Source organism: Harpia harpyja, chromosome 6 (assembly GCF_026419915.1).
Source record: "Harpia harpyja isolate bHarHar1 chromosome 6, bHarHar1 primary haplotype, whole genome shotgun sequence".
NCBI classification, from domain to species: domain Eukaryota; kingdom Metazoa; phylum Chordata; class Aves; order Accipitriformes; family Accipitridae; genus Harpia; species Harpia harpyja.
The window spans coordinates 62,564,546-62,583,396 of NC_068945.1; the positions used below are offsets into that span (position 1 = coordinate 62,564,546).

At 41.8% G+C, this 18,851-nt stretch overlaps 1 protein-coding gene and 1 long non-coding RNA gene across 3 annotated transcripts; one reads left to right on the top strand and one right to left on the bottom strand.

The window, feature by feature from the left end:
- Positions 1-135: 135 nt before the first annotated feature.
- HSPA14 (heat shock protein family A (Hsp70) member 14) lies at positions 136-15,090 on the bottom strand. Of its 2 annotated transcripts, none has more exons than XR_008235663.1 (14): positions 14,978-15,090; positions 14,670-14,750; positions 14,497-14,579; positions 13,422-13,470; positions 12,511-12,604; positions 12,299-12,389; positions 11,167-11,271; positions 10,179-10,340; positions 9,121-9,276; positions 7,745-7,847; positions 5,250-5,462; positions 4,682-4,806; positions 3,598-3,668; positions 136-822 (listed from the first exon to the last, which is right to left on the bottom strand). XR_008235663.1 is itself a non-coding variant. In XM_052790156.1 (14 exons), exons 1-14 carry the CDS (start codon positions 15,032-15,034, stop codon positions 744-746), a joined length of 1,518 nt encoding a protein of 505 aa, XP_052646116.1. In that variant the 5' UTR covers positions 15,035-15,090; the 3' UTR covers positions 136-743. The 2 variants fall into 2 exon arrangements, 1 of the variants encoding a protein (XP_052646116.1); XM_052790156.1 differs by having other exon boundaries at positions 4,682-4,855.
- Positions 15,091-15,943: 853 nt separating this feature from the next.
- Positions 15,944-18,630, top strand: LOC128143220 (uncharacterized). Its single transcript, XR_008235683.1, has 3 exons — positions 15,944-16,239; positions 17,035-17,189; positions 17,721-18,630. It is a non-coding gene; the product is annotated as an uncharacterized LOC128143220 (long non-coding RNA).
- Positions 18,631-18,851: the final 221 nt, after the last annotated feature.

Sequence of the window (18,851 nt, forward strand, 5' to 3'; positions counted from 1 at the left end):
ATGACTACACTTGCTTGCTCCGTCATCTTCTCACTACTCCCCTACCTAAAACAAAAAAAAAGCTGCCAGCTTATATCCAAACATACGATGACATACAGGTTAGAACAGTGCCACACAGAACAGAGGATGCCAGGATCTGTGTAAAAAACGTATTTTATTACTAACACATAAATAAGCACATATAACCCTTACACACGCTTTTCAGACAACACCACAAAACCATCTTAAAGTAACTCCAGAAAAAAAAAAATCCCACTCAAAAGGCCAGCACAAATGGACATCACCTCCACAGCTTCAGGCAACATCAAGACCACACAGGATTACAGTACAATTCGGTACAGTTATCAGAGAGTGGATTTTCAGCAGTCTAGCTCTCGCTGGTTCAATGCTATGCTGTTGAAGCCACAGATATACTGGTTGAACGGGTAGACAACCTGATTAGTCTGAGGAAAAAAATCTTTAGATATGTAATATGCTTGTTGCTGAACCACAGGCACAGGGATTTGCCCTTTGCATTCTTTAAATCAGGTGCTGCAATTCAATGCTCTGGTGTCTGCGTGTCTTGATTAACATTTTGCACCACATTTTCCACTCCAAACAGACTTGGTGGCAAATTAATGTTTTCCTTCAGTTTGTTACAGTCCTCTAAGAATCATTACAGACATCTCAGAGAGAGTCACCGCTTTGGCAGAAAACCAACAAGAGACAAAACTCAACTTAGAAAAAACGTCTTTCAAAAGTGACTATGATGCCACTTCAACAGTGATGATTTCACACTTTCCGGTATCTTGATCTGTGCAGGTAACATGCAAGGACCCATCCCTAGGTAAAAGAGAAAGGGATGTTTAGGACTATCTCAACACAACACTTAGTATGTTACTGCATGTTCCAGAGAGGATAAAACAATAGTCTTCATGCAGACGAAAGGAAGAAAGGTTAGCATCAAAATATCCAGGGAAGAACATGCTTCAACGTAGATGAAACTGATTAATGAAATTAAGTTCAGTTTATTGAGTCTTTATATATGCACTTCTTGCCCTCCATTAAAGCATGTGTCTTCTCTACATATGTTGGAACAGATTCAGGAACATGTTTAAATACTGTAACTAAGTTTATTTAGTAGAGGTTTGTAAACAGAATATGCAGTAATATTATTCAAAATATTCATCTTGAGAACTCTGAGTAACAGCAACCAACAGATAAGCACATCTTCTCAAAGCGTGAGAACTTGACTTTTAAAAAGTAGCAGTCTTTAAATACCAAGGATCTCCTTCAACAAGGAAAACCTTAATTTTCAAAATCCCAAGAATTGCAGACAATACCGACTCCTACTTCATCTAGACATACAACATGTAATATTTAGGTAGAAATAGATGTGTTCTAGTGAACTTGCCCTATCTTTTTCACCTCAATATTACTAAAAAAACCTTTAAAATAATGCAGGTTTTCTGCACTACACAGTTACATATATAACCCCCAAGACGTTTTTCTTATGAATGCTACATACAAATCTCTGTATGACCAACAAGGTATTTCAGGTGAAGTCTATTAGTAGAGCATTAATACACCTGACAGTTTGTACTGGGTGTGCGTGGCAAGGTTTTGTAGCAGGGAAAGGGGGGCTACAGGGGTGGCTTCTGTGAGAAGCTGCTAGAAGCTTTCCCCATGTCCGACAGAGCCAATGCCAGCCGGCTCCAAGACGGACCCGCCGCTGGCCAAGGCCGAGCTCATCAGCGACGGTAGTAGCGCCTCTGGTAGAACAGATTTAAGGGGAAAAAAACCTGCTGCAGAAGAGTCACCAAGGAGAGGAGTGAGAATATGCAAGAGAAACAACCCTGCAGACCCCAAGGTCAGTGAAGAAGAAGGAGGAGGAGGAGAGGAGTGAGAATGTGAGAGAAACAACTCTGCAGACCCCAAGGTCAGTGAAGGAGGGGGAGGAGGAGGAGAGGAGTGAGAACACGTGAGAGCAACAGCCCTGCAGACCCCAAGGTCAGTTGAGAAGAAGGAGGCGGAGGAGGTGCTCCAGGCACCGGAGCAGAGATTCCCCTGCAGCCCGTGGGGAAGACCATGGGGAGGCAGGCTGTCCCCCTGCAGCCCAGGGAGGTCCACGGGGGAGCAGATCTCCACCTGCAGCCCATGGAGGACCCCACACCGGAGCAGGGAGATGCCCAAAGGAGGCTGTGATCCCGTGGGAATCCCTCGCTGGAGCAGGCTCCTGGCAGGACCTGTGGCCCCATGGAGAGAGGAGCCCACACTGGAGCAGGTTTGCTGGCAGGACTTGTGACCCCACGGGGGACCCACGCTGGAACAGTCTGTGCCTGAAGGACTGCAGCCTGGGGAAGGGACCCACGCTGGAGCAGGGGAAGAGTGAGGAGTCCTGCCCCTGAGGAGGAAGGAGCGGCAGAGACAACGCGTGATGAACTGACCCCAACCCCCATTCCCCGTCCCCCTGTGCCACTGTGGGGGGAGGAGGTAGAGAAAATTGGGAGTGGAGTTAAGCCACAGAAGGAGGAAGGGGTGGGGGAAGGTGTTTTAAGATTTGGGTTTATTTCTCACTATCCTACTCTGGTTTGATTAGCAATAAATTAATTTTGCCCAAGTCGAGTCTGTTTTGCCCATGACAGTAACTGGTGAGTGATCTCTCCCTGTCCTTATCTCGACCCATGAGGCTTTTGTTATATTTTCTCTCCCCTGTCCAGCTGAGGAGGGGGAGTGATAGAGTGGCTGCGTGGTGCTTAGCTGCTGGCTGGGGTTAAACCACGACACAGTTAACATAGGAAAACAAAGTATTTTTAACTCAAGTAGCAAGTAGGGATTTAGCTTTTCAGCAACATCTAGACAACCTTCCTATTTTAGAAAAGCAATATGAGCTTCAGGACAGTTCTCAGAAGACAAACATGCTTTGACTACTTAGAATTCCACTTTCTGATATCTTTATAAACTATTTATTCAAATGAGGCCAAGCACTCCTATTAAGGCCTAAGGAAGTTAGACAAATTTCTTCAGTATCATGTGCTCCCCAATCCCCACCCCACCATAAGATACTTTGTGTTCTCCCATAATAAACAAGTAATTCTGTAAAAAGTAGATTTATGAAGCCTGATTTCCTGTGGTGGTGTTTCTCATGCTTAACAACCCTGCCTCTGAAAGGCTAGGGCCACAGGTTTTCATCACAAATGCTGCGTATGAGAAGTCCTGCATGGATTCCTTAGCAACTTAATAAAGACAAATTCTACTTCAGTTTTTGCTAAGAGTGTGGGCCTTCAACAGAACCACCTGACCCCCTTCCAGGGGAAATCTGAGATCCTGACTGCTCTCAGGCATGGTTACACTCATCAGCAGTTCAAAAGTTGCTAAAAATCATCTGTACAACTGTGTTAAGTTTTATTTCTTTAGGAATCAAACAATGAAAGCACAGAAGGTACCGCATAAAAACCACATTCCTACAGAATTTACCCCTGCTAGAGCACAGCCTGTAAGCAATGAAATGCTGAGATTTCTCAAAACAAAATTAAACATTCTGTAACAGGAGAAAAGACCACTTGTCAGAAGTGTGACATAGCAAGTTAAACAGCAGAACAATAAATATTTGGGTACCTTTTCATAGTGAGAACAGTTAGTATATCATGTAGGCCATCCTCTTTCTTATCTAAATCCTGGAGTACAATCTATTTAAAAAAAAGTTAAATTATAAAGTGCTGTAAATCCTTGCACAGCAGTTTAATGGAAGCGACGCAATAGCTAAAGTGTGCAATTCATTCTGTTTAGCATCTCATACTAATAATTCAACATCAAAGCATGCCCTAGTGGACTTAATTCATCTGTAGTACAACTATGTATTTTTAGCTATTTGTACTACTGTTTCAGTGGTTTTGTTCCAGAGTCCATCACCAAGATAGCTAGAGTACCCACACCTCCCACAGACTACAGTAAGAGCTGAGCATGTTCCTTTACTTAGGATCAGTTCTGTAACTATTAGGTAACATCCCTTCCCTATCCCCTTAAAGATTTTCAGGCAGGACTAAGGCAGAATAACAATTTTCTCAGGTACTCCATCCATTTCAGCCACATCTGCCCCCTCCCTGATGCTTTAAGTGCACTGAAGCCAAGGTAAGCACATCATCACTGTTTCAAACAAGCTGTATTCTCTCCATAGGTTGACTCCAGAGTAATATCTTTATATCGGGTGAAGATTTAATCATATCATTTTACCACTGTGAAAAATCAAATGTGGTATTTAATACCAAGATCCTGTCCAATCTAGGAATATCAAAATACAATCAACAGTACATACACTAGCTACGTCATTACCTCCAGCAGTTTTATTTCTAAAATGTTGGAGATCTGTGTACTACTGGAATGACTGGTTATGATCTCTCATCCCAGGTGAGCTTACTACAGTAGTGCCAAACGTCAAACCCAGCCATCTATTTACAAATTCAAAAGGGAAACTTCAGTTTCTTTAAAAAGTGCTTCAATACTTCATAACACATTTATAGAAAAATGTTTAAAGACCGTTTCCAGAGAGATGCATGTCATTCTAATTTTGTAACAAGAAGTTTCGGTAGGGGTGGGACTGGTTTCAGGGTTTGGGGGTTTTTGGTGGTTTTTATTCTTTCCAGATCCACTTGATTTCCAAGTGGTTGATATTAAAACTGCATATGAATGTGTACACACTCACCTGTGCAAATTTACCTTCTTCATTCATGGGGCTTTTCCCCAATGACTCGTATAGCTCAAGGCATACAGAAGAAGTGTTTCCAGGAGCATGCAGGGTGTGCTGCCTTCGAGCTGGTAATGGTGTCCCTGATGGAAATAGCACTGTGAATTTGTCAGCCCCTGACTCGTCTACTCCCTTTAAAAAGAAAAAAAAAGTTCATGCCTTTCTCTAAGTATTTTACTGAGCTGAGTGTTACAACAATGCTCCATAAGAAAAGAAATCCAAGATTCATGTTCTCTGCCACATTTACCATCACAGCAAGTAAAACAAAAAATTGGCATTCCTATAAATAAATGAAAAAGTCCAGCTATTACAACATAGCAAAGACACTATCTGTCTCCCCTTAAAATCAAGCAGCTTTTCCTGTCAATTTTTTTGTCAATAAACCTGTTACCACTTACTGATCTATAGCCAATCTGCAGAACTAATAATAAAACAATACTGTTTCTCTAACATCAGTCATGCATAAGTAGTGCTGTATATTCATTGCAGCAGTAAAATTTTTAAAGTTAAATAATTTTATCCTTACCTTAAGAAGAATATCTTTGGCAGAACACTCAATAAGTGTTTCTTCTTCTAACAAAGGATTCTCTTTCCCTAGCAGAATTCCTGCCTCTGTGGCTGCACCAATGGGAATAACTTCATCTGGAGGAATTGAATTCAGTAATTCCACAGTTGGGAAAATGTCTTTGATCAGCTGCTGTAGCTTTGGGATTCGAGCAGACCCACCACACAGAACTACCTGGAAAACATGCCTTAATGATTTCAAATCTTTCTTCTGACAGATAAAACAGACAGGTCACAACCTGCAATACAGAAATGCGAAGTGCTCTGGGATATTTTATCATCTGTAGTTATTAAAATTGATGCCATCTTTGCTTGCCTTCTGTTACTTTTTTATTTTAGAAACCAAAGGAAATAGCTTCCAAGTTTGAAACGGTGTCTTGAAAAAGTGTTTGTTATAGTTAAGCGTCAGCTAGATGAAGTAACATTTTAAAAATTGAGGAATTTGTCATAAAATAACGTCAGGTTGGAAGGGACCTCCAGACATCATCTAGTCCAACCTCCTGCCCAGAACAGGTCTGGTTACAACAGGATGCTCAGGACCCTATCTCCACGGATATAGATTCCACAGACTCTGTGGGCCCTTGTTTCAGTGTTTGATTAGCCTCACACTACAAATTCTTTTCTTGGTATCTAAAATTTCCCCATGTTGTAACTTGTGCTGCTTGCCACTCAGCCTTCCATCGTGCACCTATAGGAAGGGGTAAGTCAGGTTTTGTCTCGATGAGGTAACTGTAGGCAGCGCTAGTCTCCCCTGAGCCTCTTCTTACAGGTGAGCAAACCCAGCTCTCTTGGCCCAAACCATCTGGATAGCCCTCCAACTGGACTGGCTCCAGTAGGTCAGAACCTTTTGTCTCCTGTGAAGCCCAAAAAATGATGAGACAGTGTCTGGACACTCTAAGTGCCAAAGAGGGAAACAAACGCTTTCCTACACCCATGGCTATACCCTTGCTATTACAGCCCAGCATGCAACTGGCCACCTTTGCAGTCAGCAGTATGCCTCTGCAGCAAATAAACCTCCTGTCTATTAGAACCCCCACATCTTTTCCTGCAAAGCTGCTTTCTAGCAACCGCAGCCTGTACTGCTGCACAGGATTATTCCATCACAGACTCTGCATTTGCCTTTGTTGATCTTTGTGATATTCTTCTCCATTGGACTAGATGATCAGTGTAGGTCCCTTCCAACTGAAATATTCTATTCTGTTATATAAATTTCCCTTGCCTTTTTCAACCCCTCTGAATAGCAGCCTTGACCTACAGTGGTACTGATTGCTCCCTTCATTTTCGTACTGTCTGCAAACTTGCTGAGAGCACATGCTACCCCATCATCCGTGTTATTAATAGACATTAAATGGTATTAGCCCTGGTATCAAAGCCTGAGGGATGTCATTGACAACTAGCTGTCACTTACTGATCCTGTGCAAGGAAAAAAACCCTTAAAACCTTTCTCTTATTACAGTAACTTTGTTGAGATCAACCAGATCTCAAAACAAAGCTAATTCCCACCTTTCTTCATGTAAAACATAACTTAAGAGTTGTAAATTAGGTTAATTTATTTTTACATTTAAAGTGCTCCCCCCACCCCCCCAAAAAAAAAATTAAGGCCTGAGGGAACAGCACATTGGGCCACCTAAAAAATACTGCCAGCAGAAAACAAAAGACATTCTTTAAACAATGGCCTGGGATACTTCATTATCCTACCAGTGAAACTCAGATGTGACACAGCAAACCCTAATTAAGAGCCTGAAATAGCATCAAGTATCATTAAAAGCGCCAGCTAACTTTTGCTGCAGAATTTATGTGCCAATTCCACCAGCGATAAATACAGCACTATTTGCCACACACAGGTACACAGGAGTTGAGAGGAAGTTACTCTCTTATACCAAAGCAAGAAAGACATTTGAATGAAACTAGTAAAGCTTGCTACTTTACTCACCATCTTTGGTATTAAAGCACTCTATGGTTTGGCATCTAATGTGTTCCTAAGTTTTTTAAGCTAACAAGGAGGACCAAAGGCACCAAGCAGACACTAAGCAATTTGTTCAACTCATAGGACAAAAGTCAAAACTCAGGCTTTCTTCAGAAGTGTCAGCAAACCCCATCCAAAGCTCAGTGAAGGCAGAAGAAAGTCTATATACTAAACTTAAAGAAGAAGGTACTCCTCAGCTCTACCAAGAGTTACATAAACACACCAAATGGAGACAAATCCTCTATCATTTAGTCAATTTGCAGCAGCAAAAACACATCATTGACTCTGACTCTACCTTATACTTAACTTCAGGTAACAGAAATCAAAGCAAAGATAGGAGTTCTAAAGATCTTGAGTCTACATACTTTGTTGGATCTGAACCAAAAATGCTTAAACACATCATGAAATAATCTCAGTCTGCAAGAAAAACACGCCCCATAAATCTTCTTGTGGAGTTATAAAGCATACAGACAAGGGATTTCTATTATTACCTTATTAATATCATCTGCTGTAAATCCAACTTGCTGCAAGAGCTTTTTAATTGCTTCTACACATTTACTAAAAAGTGAAGAACAGATAAGTTCAAACCTGGCCCTAGGGAAAAAAAAAAAAAAAAAAAAAAATTCAAGAAGTGTCATCTCATCCATTACAGACAAATACCTGAAATGGAAGAACAATCATTTTTAAAATATACTTTGGTTCTCTAGCTATACCTGGTACTAAGGTTTTATTTTTTTTTTTAAATCTTATTTCCCAATTATTAATCTTGAAGAAGTGGGTTGGTTTTCTTTTTTGTTGTGAAAATATCTGTGCTATTGATTCCATCATTAACACCTACACGGAACGCACATCTGTTCTTCTTCAGTGTACTCTAGAGAAAAACCAGTATTGTAGTCTTGACTCATACCTGAAAAAAAAGCAGCAAAAATCCTGGAACTGCTTCATCATCTTTAAAATGGAGACACAAAGACAAATGTGCCTTTTGAATTTTCAGAGGCAAATCAAGCTGTATCCTGATTTGCACGCAGGGAGTAGGTTAAGCAAATTGAAAAGCTTGTGCTTGCTTCAAGCTCTTTCAAGCCTGAAGAGGAAGTTTTACTCTGTATGAATACAGCAAGTCAACTTCTGCAACACTAGTCCACAGGACTTAGCATCCTTACCCAAAACTGAGCCAGAACAAGTTATACAGCATCACTTCTCACATTTGCAAACATACTGTGCCTTATTTTACCAGATACAGCTGCTGCAGCAGTGGATGCACAGTTCTGGAATTGAAAAGTCTATTTCATTTTGCTAAAGCTGCTGCTGACTGGAAGAGCAATCAAAATTAGCTCAACATTTCAATAAGAGATCATCCCAAGAGAGAAAATACTTAGAGTAGGACACAGCAGTATGAACAAAAAGACAGAAAACATTGTTCTACTCCAGCTGTCAAAAAGAGGCAACAACAAAACTTCCATGAGCCCTATCATTTTGGAGCTCATTTAGATGAAAGAGTCCAAAAGTCTTCTTTATCTTTAAGGAAAATCCAACAACAAAAACAAGAAGGGGGGGTGAGAGGGAGAACCACCTTGAGTAATTACAGTATCTATTCCCCTTTCATCAACAACCAGACTCTAAAGATGGGGTCTCCTTGTGCCTTTTTGCACTTCATTTTCTATCCATTAGGGATGTACAACAGAATGCATCAGAACAGAACCATCAATATGAAACAAAGCTGAAAGCAAGCAAGTTGGTCTTCTATCTTACTTCTGTTTCTAAAATTAACGCCACCAAAAATCAAAGCTTATTGAACATCCCAAATACCACCTAGAAAGATTTCAAGCATAGTTCTATATAAAAGCAGTAGCTTCAAGATTTGCTTTACCTGGACACATTACAATCAAAATCCAATCCTTCATACAACGAATCTACAAAACAGTTTGCACTTCCCAGGGTTGATAAAGAGTGCTTTGCAATATCAGCACTGTTCATTAACTTCATCATGGCTCTGGGATTTCCTCTAATGTCATGTTTACAAGACCTACATTTAAAAAAAAGAGATTATCACTTCAGAAAGGCAGGCATTTGACTGATAACACTAACTTTCTGAAAGGAAAAACAGGTTAAAGCTATTGAACTTTCTTTTCTGTAGACATTTTAGTATTATCTACAATGCCACCATTGAAAGCTTGCAAAGAATAAAAGTGTCTATTTCAATTTCAACTAAAGAACACTGTGTAGAGGCACCCTGAGCTCAGGCACTAGTGTTTATCATACAGATTTAAGTCCTTCTGAACAGTTTCTCAGCTGAACAAATCCTGTAAGTGACTGCAAGGAACAGCAAGAAAAGGCCTGCAAGTTAACCAATTTTAACCACAGATTAAGAAGAAATAGCACACCAACATTAGACATGTCAAAAAAATAGTACGTTTCATCCAAAGTCTCCCTCTGTGACAGCACGCAACTGATCGCCTCAAGATCACTAGAGCCAATGGTAATGCATTTGTTCATTTTTGTTCATCATAGGATGATGTGCCATACAGACTTCAGTCTGATGACCCAAGCCCCTCCACAGTCCTTCATGTCAACATGAAAACCAAACAAAACCCACACAGGTGAATTCCCTGCCATCCAAAAGTTTGTGACTGGAAGGGTGTGAGCAGCCTGTAGTCACATACATCACTCAAAACACAGAACAGTTCATAGCTGAGCCCTTATAGCTCAACATCAACTTCAGGCAACACCCACCCAAACCCAAATATTTCCCAGCCTTCCTCCTTGGCCCCCAACAGCTGACTGTTCCTTTAATAACTTTACTTAAGCCATTTCACATGCAGACAGTCTGCTAGATCTGACAAACTAGTATGAATTTTTTTTTGAAAGCAAGCATCAGGTAACAACGTTCCTGTCCTAACAGCAACATGCTTGGAATTCAAAACCTACCTCTGAAATTCAGAAGCTAAGTGTTGCGCCAGAGCTTCTGTGAAGCAAACTCCACCAATGCTATCATCTGTGTTTGTAGCAAGCACACGATATATTCCACTGTTTACTTCTATCACTGTGATAGAAAGTGATGTTCCACCAAGTTTATAAACCAACACATTGCTGCCATGGTAAAAAAAAAAAAAAAAAAAAGAAAGAAGTATTAATACGAGTCATCTAAAATTATGTTTAATTTGACACACTTTCTAAAAAGATGACCACCATATTACGTATTGCAGGTTTTAATCAGTTTTGTCAAGAGAATTTGATTTGAGGTGTTTGTATTTAATGCATCTTAGTACCACTGACTACTTGACAATGTTCCCTAAAGGACAAAATTAGTCTATTTCATACAGTGGGAGTAGCCAATGCTTCTTCTACAACACAATTGAGAACTGAACATTACAGTCAAGGTTACAGGCAAGAATTATATGAGAAGGGTAAAAAATACCAACCAAGAAGCAAAAAGACAAGACATCTGTTTGCACTGATGGCAGTCTCTGCTATTTTGAAAATTCTGTGAATTATCTGAATATTCATAAGGGAAACTCAATGCACCTACTGAACCCAGGAACTCAGCTTTAGTTCTTCTACCATATGTAAAATGACCCCATCTCCCACAATTAAAAAACAGCTATGGCAAAATCTGTTTGAGAAGGGATGCATTTTTCTTAAAGCCAATCAGCTCATTGAAGAGCAAGACAGAATCTGGGGACAAATCTTTAAAGACAATTCTAAAAAAATAAAAACCAGAACAAAGGGATTTAAAACACTACGGATTTACAACTTCTAAATTGTTATTGGCTTTATTGAGAGAAAAAAGAAAAACAAGCCTCAAATCATTAATTTTGTATTGACTGCTAAGGCAACACAGCATTCCCTCATTTAAGATTTCTCAGGATTTAAGTACAGCAGCTTACATTTAAGAAGTAAAATATTAGGATTTTACCTTTTCCCAGTGGGTGAATCTTGGCCAATTCCATAAGCCAGGAGAGCAGCCGATGGTTCGTGAATTAATCTCATAACATTAAATCCAGCAGCTGCAGCTGCTTCCCTGTGATAAGGCATAACAGCATTTCATTTTACTTTAAGGATTTCACTATAGTCACGCACGCTATTAAGATTTTGTCTGAACTACATGTGTCACCAACTCAGAACTTGGTTACAGCATGGTATTAACAAAGCAAAGTGACTGGAAAAGAAAGGTATCAAGAAGTTCAGTTGCTACTGTGTTCTTCAGGTAGTTGATCTGCTGCATGCTCATTGTCAAAGAAAACACTGACATATCAGCCTACATACTCCATAAAACCCAGAACACCCCTCCCCCCTCAACTACTAGGTGAAAAACCCCACCCTCAATCAAACTTGGTAACTTATTTTCAAGTGTGGCATTAAAGTTCTTGGTACATTATTTCAACACATAGAATGCTATGAAAATTGATTTTACTTCCAAATCACGTTACCACACCTCACTTGTAACATTTTCTTTACATGTTTCCTTGAAATTTCAGTAACTCTGTGAGTACCAGTCAAACAGAACATACCAGAAAGTAGAAATAGATGCTGCCAACTATGCACAGCTTTAAGTCTACTTATATTTTCATACAGAGGAACTTTTACAGCAGAACTTTTTCCCAAACAGAACTTCCAAGTAGAATACTGGTGTGTATTCCATATCTGCTCTCTGACAAAACAGTCCTCAAAAAGGTCATGTAATACCACTTGGCTTGCTGAGTATTATTGTATGAAGGGACGGGAAATTATGGAGGAGGGCTGAGAAACATTTCAAAGGGGACACTGAAGATCCACATCTGAAATAACATTCTATCCTTAATGATGCCAAAATTCCCTCTCACTTTAATTGATTCAGAATTTCATTTTGGTTACAACAGTGAATTCCATGAAAAGTTTCTAAAGTCAGGATTTAAACTCCTGCTTTTATATTTTCCCAATTCAAGTAACATCCCAATGTCATGACTGATAGTCGCAAGCTGAAGTCCAGCAGGAGAACTCCCATTGCTGATCTGCCAGCCGGTCTGCTTTAGGCATGTTAAATAACAGAAAAATCTTAATCCTCTTACCCAAGGGCATTTTTCTGATTCTCTCCAAAATCAAATGGTACAGTGATAACAACGTCATTTACATCTGAACCCAATGCAGACTGAGCAGTTTCTGTTTATAAACATAGGCAGAACATGTTGATTAAAAGCAAAAAAAACCAACATACCACATCTTAAAAATATGAGGACAGCTTAAAAAACTAAAACATGTTATGATTTTACTTATTATATACCTTTCATTTTACTGAAAATTAGTTTTGCCACATCTTCTGGGTTAATAAGTTTATTATCTATTTCATATTGAAGTTTTCCATTCTTCTCAATTATCTGTAAGCAAAACCAACATACCTTTGTTAGATATGTAATTTGGTTATTAACAAAAAAGTGTTTAATTTAGTTTCTGTTTGAAGTAAAAAGCACAGGACTGTGTAAATACTTTCTGTGTTAGTACTCTACTACAAGAGAATAAATGCTTCCAAGATGCTTATCAAAGATCACAAAAAACTTGTATTATCCAACAGACATGACAGTGACATTTATATGGACTTAAAAGAGTCCAGACTCTCTTTTTTGTTTCTAAAGCAACATTTAGAACAAAAGTACTTGCCTGCTTATATTCCATAAGAAAAAATAACAGCTATTTATATAAGCATGTCAATACAAATGGTCAAAAAACAGAGAAAAAACTCATTACTTCTTTAGGAATGTACTTTCCAGGATAACTTTTCTCGTTTTACAAAAAGGTTTCTAGTAACAAGCACAGTATCGTCCAAATTAAATACTGAGATTAAATCAAGTGGTTAAGCATTTTTATCACAAGATGCTGTAATGTGAGCATGTTCTACCAGCACTAAAACACCATGCTATTACCCAAATATATTAAGAATCATCCCTTTCGAGAACGGCCAAGAGATACATATCATTTTTCTGTTGAACTATATTATGATGGCAGATCTCAGAACACAGTTAAGTTCTCTATTTTATAAAAAAAGAAACATTCTATATAGCAGGAAATGGACCTCATATAATGAGAGCTGATCACTACAGAACATAAACATAGTGTGGCACAAACAATGCCAAGAAGAAAAGTATAAAATAATCCAAGTTATTCTGGGAACAACAAAAAAACCTAGATCATACTCACTGAACATTTGCTTTCTGCAATATATTTCTCTGCCTGTGGGTCACCAGAGCTGTCCAGACAAATTCAAAATAACAAAATAAATCATACGTTCAAGAGTAATTGCACAAATTCATCTTGCTGATATTCCTTATAAAATCTACAGCATACATAAGTTATACTTCAACCAAAACTCCTGTTTCCACTGTACGGACACATTTATACAGGAGAAGAAAAACCAACAGTTCTGCCTGCTGGTATCTTTCAGGCTCCTTTCCCCAAACTAATAATTGAAAAAAATACCTACTAGTTAGTGAAAAGGGAAAATAAAAACCAACACATTGTTTTAATGTGCTATCCCCAATAATCATTATAAAATATTTCAGCGGCACTTTTGTTGCATTGACTGAAATAACGTGATAGCAGTAAGCTGACTATCCTCAGTCCTCTACTACCTACGTAAAGTTATGCATCTGGAAAGTGCTGAGAAATACATCAGAATGGACATCATCTTGTCAACGCCTTTTAATGAAAGAGCTGTAACACACAGCTAGTTATCACTGAAACGTTTTGTCGCATCTCGGATGTTAGACCTAAGCCAGCAAGTTTAGTTCTAGTATTGCTGTAACTGCCAGTGCAGATCATCACATCTCCACTAACTGAAGAATCACAACAGGCATTACGTCAATGCATTTCACAACTGTAATAAAAGACATACAAAGTTTCATGCAAATAAAACCACGGTGGATTTTAGCCCCAGGAGAACATCCAGGTAACAACAAGACTTTTTAGTTAAGAAACTTAAGTATATATCAAAAGCATATATGCAACTTGTTACTGAATGTCACAATTTGATTTTTGCAGACAAATTCAGACATAAAGTGCTAGCATCTCTTTGCTCCTGGAATGAAACGTAGAGTAAGAAATTCATAACATAATGAGGTTTTTAAGATATGACACACACTCCTGTCAATGCCAGGTTAACTTAACTACTATCACACTAGATTAAAATGCCTTCGCTATCGGTGCTGAGACTACGTTTCACTGACCGGGGGGAAAACTAAACTTCTCACTTTCCCTTTCACACCTGTTCTCTTACCTTCGCCCAAGGATCTGCTTTACTTTCACTACAGTGTTTGAAATATTTCTTATTCTACTTTGCTTTGCAGCTAAGCCGACAACCTGAATGGAAAATAAAAACACAAACACCAAGTGAGCAACAGGCCGAGCTCCCCTCCTCCCCACACCCCCACCTCAGAAGGGAAGCCTCACCTCCTCGCTCTCCGAGAAAGCCACGACCGCGGGAGTGACCCTGTCCCCGGCGTCGTTGGCGACCACGTCGGCGCGCCCATCCTGCGGGCAGAGGCACCACGGGTGAGCCGTCCCTCGGGACACCCCGCGCCCCCTCAGGACTCTCCTCCCTGCCTGACCCCCGCAGCCCCGGGAGGGAACAGAGATGACCGCGGCCCACCCCCTCCTCCCGGCGAGGACACCTCCCCCCCCGAGGGAGCCACGACGCCTCCGGCCCGCCCCGGGCACGGCGGCGGGGAGAGGAGGAGGGCAGCCCCTCATCCCCTCACCTTATAGACGGCGGCGCAGGCACAGGTAGCGCCCAGGTGGACACCGATGGCCGCCATGAGTCCACCCCGCCCCCCCCCCCTCCTCCCCGTTACCGCTCCACGCGCGCGCCCGCCGCCCCACAACGCACCGCGCCGCGGCCGGCTCCCAGCCAATCCCGCTCCACTCTTCTCCCCGGCCGCCAATCGAAGCCCGCACCGCGCTCTCTCGCAAACCAATGGCGGAGAGGCGCGCTTGGAAGCGCCGTCATCGGGCGGAGCGGCCAATGAGAAAAAAAAAAAAAAAGCCGGAGAGAGTGGCGTCATCACGCATGGCAACGGGGCGGAGGGCGGGCGGCAGGCGCGGGCGGTGTGGCGGCGAGCGGCCGCTGAGGGGAGTCGGTGGGGCGGAGCGGGCCGGAGCGCACCGAGCGCCGGCAGACCCAACCGCTGCGAAAATGGAGATTGGAATGGGGGAAGGCCAACGAGGCTGTTTCACGCGTGGGGTGTTTTACGCCAGCGGCATCCCTCATGGTTTAATTGCAGGCAGTGAAGGACGTGGAGGCGGTGTACGTGGTTTTTTTTTATCCAAGTGCTGTCGTTGTTAGCGAAGCAGTCAGGCTGAAGCGCCGGTTCGGCGTAATCTAGCCAGGCATGACCGAGGTCTGAAAGCAAAGCTCAGTGTCTCCTTATGTCGCCCTTCTGTTGGAGAAATCCATCTTGGCATTACCACAGGAGGACAAAAACAATAAATTATTCCTGATTGATCCTGGGGGAATTTAAGATCATTCACACAGAACTCACTTCATCCTGGCCAGAGCCGCTGCCGTGCTTAAGGCTCCTCAGATTTCGCGTGGCCCTGCAACGGGCACAGCAAAGTTCTCCGTGTGCCTTAGCGGGGAGCAGGTCACCTCCGATGTGCGGCCTCTCACTGTAAAGGTGACGGCACTTCTGTAGGTTCGGGTGCACGGTTGCCTCTCATTTCCTTAGCGAGTCTAAAATGCCCTGCAGTACTGTCTCTCTGCATCATTCTGAAGTAAAGATTGTCCTTATCCTGCTTTATATGTGATATGTTGAAGGTTAAAGGAATTAATCAAGATCACATAGAGGTGAAAGGATTTAACCCGGAGTCGCAAAGGGCTTTTGTGTCCCAGAACTGATCCTGGGCTTCTTAAGTGGCGGGACAATCTTCCTTTAAGTAACCAGGCTTGCTGAAGTCTGACCAAAGGCTGGAGCTCAGATTGCCAGCGGTCCGTGCTCGGGAGATGGTCGCAGTGTTGATAAAGGTGAAACTTGTACAACTGAAAACAATACCTTTGAAGTTTGTCCAAATTGTAGCTCCTTTCTGCCTCCTCCTGTAAACAGAGGAGTGAAAAGAGAAGAAGGGTAGAGGGAGCAGGAGAGACCTGTGGGGACTGGAGAAAGGTGTTGTAGAAGATAAGATAGAAATGATGCTTTTGGCAAAAAAAAAGATGGAGGGAGTCTGGGAAGAGACACTGAAGATAGGAGGGTAAAGAAGAACAAAAGCCTCCAATACAGAAACCAAGAATATTTTTCCTGTGCTTTCCCCCAAATCCTAATACCTGTTGCACCATTTATGGCAATATACTGGTAATTAGAACGTAAACCAGTATGTGTAATCTGTGCTTCAAAAAGTGCTTGTGGCCACGCTGCTAACATCTCCTACACAACTAAGCACATCCACGGTTATTTTCCAGTTGTTATGCCACAGACACGTCAGGATGGACACAGAAGTTCTGCTTATCTCAGCTAAAGCAGTTAATGTTCCTCCCAGGTGTAAGCAAACCTGAGTGCAAGTAGGCAAGAAATGCCTCGGCAGAGGTTTGTGGTGGCCAGTAGTGTTTGTTAAGGAGTGAAAAGCCCTTGTCTGTCTGTGTCCTTCCTATTTTTTTGGCTAGTGTCCTTAGCGTATGGGAAGCTCAGGGACTGCAGTGAGCTTGAGTGAGCTGAGAGATGGGGTGAACAACCCACTTCTAAATCAAAGTGGAAGAGGCTGTCCTGCTTGCTATGGCAGTTCTGTAAGTAAGTGAAAGCCTTAATATGCTTGTTGTTTATTAAAGGTGGGGTAGAGGAGGCGAACACTGATTCAAGCAGCAGCCTGGATTCAGGATGCAAGAAAATTTAGTCTTTCACGCCTCCGGGAGAGCTATCCCTCTGAGTCAGAAGCAGGAGAAAAATCCAGCCCCAGCATGACTGGAGTTCTGCACATCTCCAGGTACCTACATCAAACAAACAAGCCCACCGTGCTCCCCCACAACAAACTCACCTCTGATTTAGCCAGGTACTCTGCTGAAACCTCTTAGTATTATTTCCCAGCTGACAAAGCAGTGGCACAAACCTTCACAGCGTCAGAGCTGCCCCTTCTCTCCCAGTCTGTAGCACATCTCTAGGGCATCTAAAAACCAGACCAGCCACTGTCAGACCAGCTGTTGGCACAATACAAAGTGAGCTCGCCCAAGCTGCTTTTGTACCGAGAGGTCGCAGTCAGCCTGAGAGGCTTGAATGCAAAGATGGATCCCCCTGGCACTGTCCGTAGCCGGCTGACTGTAGGAAAATCACAGAGATTACGACAAAAAGGCAGTAACATCTGCTGAGTTATTTAAAGTGGAAGCAAGTGTCTCTGTTGAAAAACAGACTGTTTTGCAGCTGGTAAATAGTATATACTCTAAAATGTCCCTTGGGGTGAGGAAAGAAGGATGAGAGAACTTCTTTAATTATCTTGTGTGTGTTCCGACTTAATTCTCAGGAAATTAAGCTCCAAGGAGGCTAGAGATGGCAGCTGCAAGACCGTGGCCTGTGATCGTCTCCGGCCTGGGGGTGTGAACAAAGCCAGTGGGGTGGATTCTCAGGAGAGCTGCGGGAGAGCCTGGCTGTGGGGGGGACCTGGACAGTGGTCCTCCACATGGCACTTCCCCCCTGGCTTTGAAAATAGCCTCTTCCCCAGGACAGCGGTGTGAGACTGTACAGTCCTACTGGAGATGCTGACATCTCTGTTGGAAAACTTCCATCCCCATCACTTGCCTTCATAAAAGCATCCGTGAGATTTTTTTTTTTGCATAAAAAGAGGCTCTTCAAGCTCATTGCTTAAATCTCTCGAAGTAATTACACCATCATTATTCATTGCATTGCTTATTTTGGGCACAGGAATACATGCTGTTGGGTGGTCTGTCTGTATATCACCCCCAAAGTTGCTGGGTTTCGGTGGAGGCTATAGGCTGTTTCTGGGATTGCTGTAACACTTGCCACCCATTACAAAAGGCACTTGACAAAGCTGATTTCAGTATCCTCATTGCTTCATAGTCACAGTACCTAAGTGATAGGGAAGAGGCAAGTTCAGTTAGTGGATCAGATTAATTGAATACTTGTGTTAATTTTTAATAAGCCGAACAGAATGTTTTTATGGGTCGAAGGTCAGGGCTGACTGCTATGGAGTCTTCTCACAGCAGTCCAAAAAAGAAGTGCATAGAAAGTTTGGCAGGCAAACCTGTTGAAAAGCTGGTATTAATGCCTGTAGGTGGCATAAACGCAGCATGTAATTGCAATGCTACAACTCATCTGCAACATTCAGTCTGTTTGGCAGCTCAGTAGGTTTGCAGTAAAGCTGAAGCCAGATTTATTTTTTTTTTACTTACACCAGAGTGCTTATTAGAGAATATCCCAAGATTTTTTTCATGTTTTAGATGACATAAATCATATTAAACATCTATTTGGTTTTGCTTGTAAGACAAGAATGTTAGTTTTCTTTCTCTCTTTTCTTGAAAAACCTTTTGAGTGCCTGCAAAATAAACTATCCTTTATTGCACTCCACATCACAAACTTGAGTCACAAAGTAGGAAAAATCTGTTTTTCTTATAACCCGAAACAACCAAACCTCCAA

Excerpts from the sequence above, each read along its gene's own strand:
- HSPA14 (XM_052790156.1), bottom strand. The coding sequence starts at position 15,034 with ATGGCGGCCATCGGTGTCCACCTGGGCGCTACCTGTGCCTGCGCCGCC. Across the intron at positions 14,751-14,977 it reads CCTGCGCCGCCGTCTATAAG|GATGGGCGCGCCGACGTGGT; the intron begins GTGAGGGGATGA and ends CTCTGCCCGCAG. Across the intron at positions 10,341-11,166 it reads GATTCACCCACTGGGAAAAG|CAATGTGTTGGTTTATAAAC; the intron begins GTAAAATCCTAA and ends TTACCATGGCAG.